Source organism: Hibiscus syriacus, unplaced genomic scaffold (genome assembly GCF_006381635.1).
Source record: "Hibiscus syriacus cultivar Baekdansim isolate YM2019G1 unplaced genomic scaffold, ASM638163v2 tig00110954_pilon, whole genome shotgun sequence".
NCBI classification, from domain to species: domain Eukaryota; kingdom Viridiplantae; phylum Streptophyta; class Magnoliopsida; order Malvales; family Malvaceae; genus Hibiscus; species Hibiscus syriacus.
Genome location: NW_024062931.1, coordinates 1,356,220 through 1,368,815, shown reverse-complemented (window position 1 = coordinate 1,368,815; position 12,596 = coordinate 1,356,220). Strand labels below are relative to the sequence as shown.

Below are 12,596 nucleotides of genomic sequence, written 5' to 3'. Positions count from 1 at the left end.
CTGGCTGAGTCATGTAGATTTCCTCATCTAAGTCTTCATGTAAAAATGCATTTTTTACATCCATCTGAACTAGTTCCAAATCCAACTACGCTACCAAAGCCAACAAAATTATGATGAAGGAATGCTTTACAACTGAAGAAAATACTTCATTATAATCAACTCCCTCCGTTTGAGCGTAGCCTTTAGCCACCAATCTTGCTTTGTAGCGGATGCTATTCTTGTCAGGAAATCCATCTTTCTTTGCATATACCCACTTGCACCCAATTGCCTTTTTTCCTTTCGGAAGACTAGTTAGTTTCCACGTCTGATTCTTTTGAAGGGATTGTATTTCTTCATTCATGGTGATCCTTCACTTTTTATGTTTTGAACTTTGGACTGCTTCATTAAAAGTGGCAGGAATGTCATCAATTGTAATTGGTGATGCAAAAGATACCATATCAGCATAACGAACAAGTTGTCTAATGGTCCTCTTTCCCTTTCTGAGTGCAATTGATTTATGTTGCTGTAAAGGTTCTTGGGTCTGAACCCCTTCTTCATCTGACTCTTCTTCTACCATAGGAGAGTCAACATCAGTTTCTTTACTGGCTGGGACAATTCTGCTTCCTTTAAACTCCACCTGTTTGGGAGTTTCATCTGTCTGTTCCAATTTTTCTGAAGTCATTTTTCTTAACATGGTAAATTCATCAAAGGTAACATCCCTGCTGAAGATTATTTTCTTTGTTTCTGGACACCAAAGATGATAGCCTTTCACACCAGAGGTGATCCCCATAAAGATCGCCTTCTTTGCTCTTGGATCCAACTTTGACTCCTTAACATGGTAGTATGTAGTGGAACCAAACACATGTAAGGAATCATAATCTGTAGCAGGTTCTCCAAACCATTTATGTAATGGTGTTTTACCAACAATAGCAGTCGATGGTAAGCGCTTGATAAGGTGACAAGCATAGACCAAAGCCTCAGCCCAAAATTCTTTGTCTAACCCAGCATTAGACAACATACACCGAACCTTCTCCACTAATGTCTGGTCCATAAGCTCTGCCTCCCCATTCTATTATAGTGTATATATGACAATGAAGTGTCTGACAATACCTTCTTCTTCACAGACTTTCAGAAATGAATCATTTTTGTACTGTTCATTATTGTCTATACGGAGACGTTTGATTTTTCTGCCTGTTTGAGTCTCCACTATCTTTTTCCATTTAAGGAAAAATCCTAGCACCTCATCCTTTGTCTTCATTGTATACACCCAAACTCTCCGGGAAAAATCATCAACAAAGGTGAAATAATAGTGTGTTGCTCCCAATGAAGTTGTCTTGAAAGTCCCTCATACATCTGAATGAACATAATCCAAAATACCTTTAGTATCATGGATTATTGTTCCAAATTTCACCCTTATCTTATTCCCTTTTATGCAATTCTCACAAAAAGCTAATTTGCAATCCCGAGCACCCTTCATTAATCCTTGATCTATCAGTAATTTCAAGGATTTTTCACCAACATATCCCAAGCGTATATGTCATAACCTGGTTGCTTCTGATTCCTGTTCATCAATAGAAGCTGTCATTGTTGTTTTCCTAACAATTGTACTACCCAGAAAGTAATACACATTGTTTCTTTTCCAGATTCCCTTCATTATCACTAGTGCACCAGAGATAATCCTCATAATCCCATCTTTTTCCCTCATTTCTAAACCTTTTGACTCTAAGGTTCCCACAGAGATGAGATTTCTCATTAAATCTGGTACATAATGGACACCTGTTAAGGTTATGATTGATCCATCCTGATTCCTCAAGCGAATTGAACCAATCCCAAGTCTGTCAAGAGGGGAATTATTTGCTGTATAGAAAATTTCACATTTTAGTTCTTTAAAATCAAAGAACCATTCTCTATTGGGGTCATATGGTGGCTACAAGCTGAATCTAACAGCCATGAACTGGAACAACTGGTTGATGGCGTAACAGCGAATGCAAAATCTGAATCTGCATCATCATACTCGACCACATTTAAATCTAAGACAACCTTTCCTCTTTCAGGTTTACCTTTATTCTTTAGCCTGGGACATTATTTCTTCCAGTGCCCTTTTTTCTCGACAAAAGGCACATTCATCTTTGCTCAATCTGAACTTTGACTTCGATCTCCCTCTCATTCCTTTATTCTGACTCTTCGAACGGCCTCTAACAATAAGAGCTTCTGCTTCAACACTTGTATTTTCTTGTTTGTATTTCTTTCTCAATTCATAACTATACAAGGCAACATTTACTTCACTAAGAGACACATCAACCTTCCCATGAAGTAGAGTAGTTTCAAGATACTCAAACTCATCAGGAAATGATCTCATCAACATCAGAGCCAGATCTTCGTCTTCAAAAGTCACGTCCATATTCATCAGATCAGTCACCAGCTGATTAAAGCTAGTAATGTGATCATTCATAGTGGTACCTGGTACATAAGTTGAAGCGGAACAATCTCTTTTTTATGTAGAGCTTGTTCTGTCCGCTTTTCTTCAAAAATTTCTCCTCCAGTGCCTTCCACAATTTACTTGCAGAAGTTTTCTTAGAAAATGCATACTTCTGCTCTCTAGAAAGACACGATAGAATAATACCACATGCCAATCTATTGACCATCTTCCACTCTTTCTCCTCAACATCATCTGGTTTCTCTCCTTCAATAGCAATGTCTAGACCCTACTGAAATAGGGCATCTAGAACCTCACTTTGCCACATGCCAAAATGAAAAACGCCATAAAAAATCTCCACTGTAAATCTAACATTTGTCACAACATTTCTTGCCAAAATTGAAGATGAAGAAGCTGTTGACGATGATGTGGTTGTTTTTGTGTCATCTGTCATTTCTGCTACAAATTTTATTTAATAGTTGTCAATGCGGAATGTCAATTAGCCTAAGGAAATTTTTTTCTCATGTGGAAGATCAGCCTAAGACGCAACAAAGCATACTAAAATAAACCAAGAGCTCTGGTACCAATTGTTGTGGAATTCGGGTTAATTTCCACCAATAATAACAAATTCACCTTGAAAACTATTATCTAGTTGACTAGTGTGAAAACGATTGTACTAAAAATCACCCCAAGGTAGATTCCCAGGAAAGAGTGGAGGGGTCTAAATGGTCCCTCTTAAAACCCACTCTCCTTAGACAAAACTACCAAGACAAGTAATTTTAATAGAACAATAATGAACAACAAATATACCCGACAATAGAGATTAAATAGATATAAAAGAGAACACCAAAATTTAATGAGGTTAGGCCAAAATTATGCCTACGTCCTCGAACACTACTAAAATAATATTTCACTAATAGAGAAATATTACAAAGAGAGAGAAAGAGTACAAATAGCCTTTAATATAGAAGAATACTTATATTTGTGGGATGCTTAAAACTAAGGAGGAGGAGGACTCTATTTATAACAAAAGAATTTCTCCTCCTCCTTATACAAAACCAATGTGGGATTCAAAATTTGCCAAAAAACCAACACCACATTTGTCTTTGTTTTTCTATATATTAGCATAAAATAGCTTAGAATTATTTAATATCATTGAAGAATGTTGAATTTTGGTTGTAATGGTATTTGAACTGATGGGTTCCTTTTCTGAGCTATCAATGTTTAATTGTTATTCAGTAGAAAATCTACAGTAGCTTGGACTCGAGAGGATGGTAAGAGTCAGCGTTTTGAACGATGCACTATAGAGCATGTACGATGCCGAGAAGAGGGGCAAACGACAGGTCATGATCAGGCCTTCCTCCAAAGTGATCATTAAGTTCCTTTTGGTCATGCAGAAGCATGGTCTGTTGATCTATGATCCCCACTTGTTTTTGTTAAAAATGCCTTTTTTGTTATTTATAGTAGTAAGCTGAAAATCCTGATACTTTTTTCTTTTTTTAATTTTGGCATTACAGGTTATATTGGTGAGTTTGAGTATGTCAATGATCACAGAGCTGGCAAAATTGTGGTTGAACTGAACGGGAGGCTGAACAAGTGTGGTGTGATTAGTCCTCGTTTTGACATTGGAGTCAAAGAGATCGAGGGTTGGAGTTGGACTGTCAGGCTACTTCCTTCCAGACAGGTTACCTTAGAAACTTTCCAATGTTTATTCTACATCTTTTTAAATTTTCATAAGAACAACTAGGGTTTGCTAAAATCTAGAAATTCTTATTAGACAATCAAACAAAATACACTATAATGCGGATACATTGTGCCATTTATGCATCATTATCTTGTTTTGTTTTTCAGTAAACTGAAATGAGATTTCGATGTTATGCCATTTATGTGCATTGTTATTGCAGTTTGGATACATCGTGCTCACAGCATCAGCTGGCATCATGGACCATGAAGAAGCAAGGAGAAAGAATGTTGGAGGGAAAGTGCTCGGTTTCTTCTATTGAGACAAATTTCCTAGACTTTCATTTTTTTATTTCTCTTCATGTAGGACATGATAGTTATCCTCAGCCTATATTGAGTACAAATCTAATTTTGTTTATTGGGGATTTTACTTGTGTTTGGTCATGATGTTTTTTGAGATTATGAGTTGGGTTTTTCCTTCAGTAATAGTTTTCTTGCCTTTGGTGTCAAACTCCAAAGTTTTTGGAAGTCCCTACTCTCTTGTGCTTAAGAGCATGAATATCTTCGATTATGCATATAACGAATCGAACGTTCCGCGAATAGTTAAGTCTTTATTTTACCTAATAAAATCAAATTATAGAGAGAGAGAGAGGTAGTTGAGTTGGGTTGGGTTAAGTGGAGTTTTAGTTTAAAATATCCGGTTGGAATTTGAATTGGATGAGGTTCTACTAAACCCAATTCTTTTAAAGATGCTAAACCCAAATTAGATCGAGTGTAGGTGGAGAATTTCAAATTTTAGGTAAATTTAAGTAGGTTAAAAAATTGATCCGAACCGTTAAAATCCCTCTACCGAACTCATGATCCAAAATTTTAAGTTACCTTTCAAATTAAGCATTCATCCGCTTTAATTTTTTTAAAAAAAATTTAATTTGAAATATTTATTTAAAAAACATAAATATTGAGAGACAAATATTTAATAATAAAATTTATGATTTATAAAGTTTTATCCAATTGAATTTGTTTCAGATTAACTCGTGAGATAAACTAAATCAATCATTGAATTAGTAAAGATATGAAAACAAAATAAAATTTTCAAATTACTTAGGTTTATGCCGGTTATATACTTGAATAACACAAATATTATAAAAAAGATTATAAAGATAGTAAAATTAGTGTATATCAATAGAAATAATGGAGTAAACAGTAGTGTCTAAAAAACACAAGAATACTCCTTAAATGGTAAATAATCAAGAAATCAGATCCTATCTTCCTATTTACTAATATGAACTGTATTTCTTTTTACAAAAAGATCCTATATAAAGCAATGGACAACAGGAGTCGTCTCCACCTTGCCCAGCTTCAGCTCCAAATCTGTTCCCCAAGGCATCAGGCTCAGATCCGAACCCAAATCACTTTCATCTCCGCTCAACTTATCCATCTCCAGCAACAAATCCCGAGTCACCAACGACCCTCCGTTTAAGGCAGCCCTATGTCTCCTCATGTGACCGCCGAGAGCTTGGCCGATGGAGAATTCCAGTCCGCAGATGGAACACTCGTGGGTCTTTGGCTTCTTAGGTGAAACCGGGATCTCCGGAGCATCACCTCCCGTTAGCCTCGGCTTCTTATGGCTTGCTCTGTGACCTCCGAGCGCTTGGAAAGATGAAAACCTTTTGTTACACGTCTTGCATGCAAATACGACCCGCATCCTGGTAATGATCATGCTTGGACGCGTCGGTTTGGCCGACGTTTGATAACAACATCAAGCAATTTGCCATGTCCATGGCATTCATTTCTCCAACTTCTCTGGTTCTCTTCATCTTTAATATAATTTACAAAAATCCGGAGAGACTTACTTTAAGATATGAAAAGAAATACAAGAAAAATGCTTAGGTTGAAAACCCAGGAAAGTAGCTGAGATTTTAGCTGTAGATATCCGGAAAGAAACTTGGAGGAGAGGAATGAGTTAGGGTTTTGTATTTATAGGATAGGAGTTGGCGAGTGTGTGTTACGTGGGAACATTGAATGCCACACGACGGATTTGACCGATGTTTGAGGGTTAAGAAAGTAAAAATTGATGGGTTGTTATCTGTGGGTTTGAGGGGTGGAAATGGAAATTTGTAGCCCCCATCTTGCGTCACCGCGTAGCTGATCACGTTAAGGAAGAGTCGCTTGAGGCAACTCGGTAGGAATCTTCCTAGAGTTCTAGACACTTTTGGAAGTGTTGTGAGTGTTACATCCCATACCCTGACTTTTGGCGTGCGCGTCACGTCCCATGCTTCTAAATTTTAGATTAGATTATTTTATTATTCTCTCATATCTCAATTTTTATTATCTTAAACTCGTATTTTTTTCACATTTTCAATCTTTTGCAATGTTTTTTCAAAGACGCCAAAATAATTTTAATTTTTGGGTTAACTACACGTATATCACTTATGTTTATGTTCTGTCTACATTTGGTCACTAATTTCAAAAAACATAAGATATGTTCACTCTTGTTTTTATTTAATTAAGATGTAATCACCTTTAGTTAATTGTCGTTAACATCAATTAAATAGTTTGATATAATCACACATTTGATCTCTGTTATTTACATATTCTCTCAATTTAGCCATACTTTCAATAAATTAAAATAAATTTAATCCTCCAATCAAATGATTCCACGTGTCACCATTAGATTGAATGATTAACTTTATTTTAATTTAATATATTTATTTCCACCAATCAAAGAGTGACATGTGTCACCCTCTGGTTGAAAGAAAACAAAGGAAAGCAAAATGAGTCAAAAAAGATTCAAACATTGGTCACTTAAGAAACTAAACATGTATCCAACCATTAAGCCCAGGCCATTACTTGGTCTAAAGTAGACGAGGTGTATATATTTTGTATCTTAGTGTATAAATATTTAAATTCAAAATATTTTATATATATTAACTTAATTTTTTATATTAACTTATTAAATATATTTTATTATTTACTTAATTTAAAAATATTTTATTTTTATTTTTATTTTCATTTAAAAATGTTTATTTTATGTTAAAATTTATTTAAAAGTATGACTAAATTAAGAGGATATGTAAATAAGAAGGGTCAAATGTGTGATTATACCAACTATCACATCACATATTCTATTAATTGTTAACAACAATTAACCCATGATGATCTCATCTTAATTAAATAAAAACGAAAGTGACCATATCTTAATTAAATAAAAACAAGAATGGCTATATCTTTTTTTAAACCAGTGAACAAAACACAAACATAAGTGATCATCCATGTAGTTAACCCTTATTTTTTAAAATTGCAATTTTCTCACTCACTCAATTTTGGAAAATTCTCTGCTTGACGAGTATCAATGAGCACCACTAACGATGAGCGCCACTAATTTAATTTATAAAAATTTAAAATTCTAAGGGGCTCAACGTATAATTATAAACTAGTTGCAAATTTAAAGGTAAATTATTTAAAATAAAAGGTAAAATATACCAATGACACCTAACTATTGCCCATTTTTATTTTGACCACTATTTTTGAAATTTTGTCAATCAGGTCACTCAACTATTTAAATCCTTTCAATTAAGCCGCTTATCGTTAATGTTTAACGGAAAAGCTGATGTGGTAGTTAAAATATTAGATATTATGACACATTTGGTCTATGTTACTTATATATTCTATCAATTTGTTCCTAATTTTAATAAATTAAAATAAACTTAACCCTCAAATCAAATGGTGCCAAAGTAGTATGTATTCATCTTATTCTTTCAATTTCTAGGAAAACAAACAAGAAAGAAAAGAAAAGAAAACTTAAAAAAATTTGATTTTGTTTTTGAGAAATTAAAAAAAATTAGATATGAAACGCTTTGATTTCAAAAATATATCTATATTAAGTAAAATAAAAATTTAAACTCTTAAAAATTAATCAAAAATAATGAAATTTTACATATAATGTGATGAATTAGGTAAAAGTAAAGTTGTAATACTAGGATTGCTGAGTAATAAAAAATAAATATTTTTCAACAAACTGTTTAAAAGTAATTATAAAATAAAATAAAAAATCTAATTTAAACTCCTAAAATTATTGAAAGATATAACTTAAACACATTAATTGTTTTGCGTGTATCAATGTAAAATATAGTATTTTAAGCTAAAAAAACGAAGAACATGGAGAAATGCTGGCACATATCATCACAAAACATTGTCATGTTTATTTTACTTTATTATTATAAATAATAAAAGTCGATAGAGAGAAAAGAAAATTGTGCTTGCTGGCATTAAATTTGATTCCTCTCTAATTAACTACTTTGGTATATTTGAGGATTAAATTTATTTTAGTTATTAAAATTAGGACCAAAATGATAGAATATATAAGTAACAATGATTACATGTGTAATTATCCCAAATGTTTTAACTACTATATCAACTTTACCGTTAAATATAAACTGCAAGTGGTTTTATTGAATGCATTTAAATAGTACTTGAGTGACATGATTGAAAAAATTTCAAAAATGATGGTCAAAATAAAAAGGGACAATAGTTAGGTGGACACTAGTATAGTTTACCTTTTTATTTTAAATAATTTACCTTTGAATTTTAAACTAATTTATAATTATATGTTGAGTCCTTCAGAATTTTAACGTTTTATAAATTAATTTATCAGTGTTCATCATTAGTGGTGCCCATCGCCGCTCGTCGAGCGTAGAAGAATCATCCCACAATTTTATTCAAGAATTCCAACAATTTTCTTTTGGAAAGTCTACGCGCACACATATATATGAAATTTCTATAACGCTTGACGAGTATTGATGAGCACCATTAATTTATAAAACTTTAAAATTATAAAGTACTCAACGTGTAATTATAAATTAGTTAAAAATCTAAACATAAATTACTTAAAATAAAATATTAATTACATTATTTTTATAATCTTATTTTAAATAATAATTAGATAAAATATTAACCCATAAATTAAAAATCTCTAAATCATTTTTTCTTGCTTTGACGCGGCGGTAGCAACGACAACGATGACAACGATGACAACAATAACAACGATGGTAGTAACGATGACGACAATAACATTGACGATGACAGTGATGACAACAGTGAAAAATGTCAACAATAACAACAACAATGTCGATAGCAACGATAATGACAATAGTAATAGTAGCGACGACAACAATATTAGCAGCATCGGTGACACAACAACAATGAAGACGACGATGACGATGACGATGGTGACATCGACGATGGCGACGACTTCAAAGAAAAAAGGAATTTAATATTTTTAAATTTAGGAATTAATATTTCATCTAATTATTATTAAAAATAAGATCATAAAAATAATATAATTAATATGTTATTTTAAATAATGTACAAATTAAATTAACTGTGTTAATTGATATTCGTCGTGACAAAATTATCGTCTCTATATAGCTTTTAAAAAATCGTTGTTTGATGGTCCTCGCATCACTTGCGCGTGAGAACGTTGAATCAACTATTGTGGCTCACAAGGCTTCATATTTAAATGGAAACGGGGAGAAAGGTGCAAAGAAAGTAGGTTAGTAGCAGTTAAAAGACTTGGACTCAAAAATGGGGTTCGATGAATTATAACGTAAATGCTTGAGAATATTAAAATATTACATACAAATAATTATTATAAATTACGATCGTTTTTAATTCTAATTTAGGCAAAAGGACACAAAGGTCTTTGTATTTTAAAAAAATCAATGTGATCATCGTATTATTATTTTTCTCAATATGGCCCTTTAACTCATAAAATAAGCCCAATGTGATTTTTTGACCAATTTTTTTTCCCGTTAACCGTTACGGTGCTAACGTGACGGTCTATGGTTTGAAGTGAAAGTCCACAATAGTTGATAATGTGACAAATAACATGACAAATGAGCCAAATTGATAACTCAAATATGATAGATGGATTGCTACGTCAGCACCATAACGGTCAAACGACGAAAAACGTTGGTCAAAGCGTCAAATTGAGTTTGTTTTATAAGTTAGAGGACCGTTTTGAGAGAAAAATAATATGAGGACCATATTAGTTTTTTTTTTCAAAGTTAGATGGAGCTCGGTCCCTTTTTCCCTATAATTAATTGAATTGTTGAATGTTTTTAATTCAATTGATATTGATATAAAATTTAGTATCAAATATGTTTGAATTTTAATATTTTTCATTTATAAGTGAATAAAAATTTAAATAATATCTGTATTATATAAAAAAATTATTAAACTATTTACATATTATTGGAAATCAACGCGGTCTCCCTTGAAGGGGCGAGTTTCATAATTTCACACTTGTATCTTTTCTCTACGTTTTGGAGGCGAAATCTCCCAACATTAATCCACCACTTTCGTAGCTATTACCTCTGGTTTTAAAGTAAAGACTAGAGAGCAGTATGTTGGTAGAAGGTAGCACACTTACTTTTCCATACAATTTCCATTGATTTACGACTGAAATTGATGTTTTCAAATCTTAAAATATCTATTAATAAATATTTAATCAACTGAACTGAACCAATTCTTGCTAATATGGTTTAATAGTATCCCGGGACAGATGTAAGATTTTATGTTTGAGGACGAACTTAAACTTTTAAACTTCGAGGGGGCGAACTTAAACTTCGAAAATATCAAGGTACGAAAACAGATTAATTTTCAATAAAAAATACATAAAAATCTAAAATATATAGTAATTTTAAAATTTCACCCTCAGTGTCCTTCCCTGATAGTATATTTATCTAGATAATAAATAAATAAATAATCGATATTTCTTACGGGAATGGCAAAATATAATTAAAAGAAGGGAATAAGCATGAAACTTGCTGCTCAAAACCCATAGGTTTATTAAATTTGCAATTCAGTCAAAGAAATCTAAATCAATCAGAGAAAAAACAACATTATAAAGGTTTCCTCACCCATGAGTATTACACAAATTTGTACATAATTAGTTTCTTGAAGACCAGTTGAATGAACATTAGCCATATTTATTTGAACAAACATATAACTAGAAAACAAAAATAAATAGTGCAATAAAACGGCATAAACATGACACAAAATATTAATAATATTTAAGGCATTTAAATATGAAACAACGTGTAAGTATAACATTTTCATATTTAGGCATATTATATTTTATTGGAGATTTCCTCTTAAATGTGAACTGAGAGAACCTACACTTGCCGTGTAATGTCGACATGTGTAATTAAAGAAGCTTCTTTGTGTGGAATTTTATGTTCCAATGCTATCTTTTTCCGCACATCAAACTGGGGGAATTTTCACGTGCGATAGTTAAATATACGGTTAATTTTTTTTTATCAATTTTATTATTATTTTTTAATAAAATTGGAAAAAAATTATCAGAAATATTATTATTTCTACGATTTTGTTATTATTAGGCGTTTTACCGGGTTTAGTAAATATATTCGATAGAAAAAATAATATTTTAGGTAATATTTTACTGGATATATTATCAAGCTCGGTATAGCGCTCAATAATGTTTTGGGTAGAAATAATCATGTTTCCGGTAATTTTTTTACTGGTTTTGTAAAATAAAAATCGATAACATTTTTTTAGCCGTATATTAAGACTACCGTACAGTAAAACTTCAAGCGAACTGTGTTTGGACTATTCTATATATAATGTTAATTTTCGAAGTTTGTTTAACCAGATAATGTCGTCACGTCAGGTTGTTTGAGTTTGAACATACTGAAAAGTCGAGGATTCGAGGAGCACGTGAGTAAATAAAATATTACAATTATCTGCCCCCTAGAATCTTTGTTCTTCCTGCAATTTTCGACGATTCTTCCCATGAAATTATTAACATGAAACATGTAATTGGTTTGGGAATACACCGGAATGGATTGAGGCGTCAGGCGGTGATAATCGTTCATCTGAAAAATTTAAAATTATAATATATTTTAAAATTTTATTTATATTTTTTATTGATAATCTATTTATCATTCTTAAAATTACATAAATTCATCACTTTCTAAAGTTTAAAATATATTCTCTCTGTCCATGGGAATACATATGATGGTGCGTGGGGGAAAATTGGAAAATGATTATCGGGAGGATTTGTTGAAGAAGTCAAAGGAGATTGAAAATTGGGTAGGTAGAGGCTCAAGTACGAAAGTACATTTTCCATGGGGATTTCTCTGCCTGCGTGCCGTGCCTCACGCTGGTTGATAGGTCAAAAGAGAAGGGCGCATAAGGCGTTTTATGTTTATTTTGTTTTTGGCTTAATACCGAAATAAATTTTAAAACTATACCGTTTCCCTAAAATAGGTACATAAATTATTTTTGACTGATCCATATGTCTAACATTACAAATGTTACCTATTTTGGTGTCCAGGCTGTCAACGACGTTAATTTCCCCTGTTAAGCGACAATTGTCACAATTTGATGATTTTGATTGTTTTAAAAAATATTATGATATATATAAAAATTCCTAATTTCTCTTAAATTATAAAATAGCCCCCAAATCCTAACCTTAATCTGCCGCCATCACCCTTTGTTG

General features: G+C 32.3%; 1 protein-coding gene and 1 pseudogene across 1 annotated transcript in view; one reads left to right on the top strand and one right to left on the bottom strand.

The window, feature by feature from the left end:
- The window catches only part of LOC120148164 (transcription factor MYB59-like), a 30,802-nt gene that overhangs the window by 7,180 nt on the left and 11,026 nt on the right, over nt 1-12,596 (top strand). Inside the window, exons 2-3 of the mRNA XM_039161340.1 lie at nt 3,647-3,799; nt 3,913-4,041. Coding sequence (XP_039017271.1) covers nt 3,706-3,799; nt 3,913-4,041 — 223 coding nt within the window. The 5' untranslated portion in view covers nt 3,647-3,705. The remainder of the gene's footprint in view (nt 1-3,646; nt 3,800-3,912; nt 4,042-12,596) is intronic.
- Nucleotides 5,321-5,907, bottom strand: LOC120148183 (annotated as a pseudogene).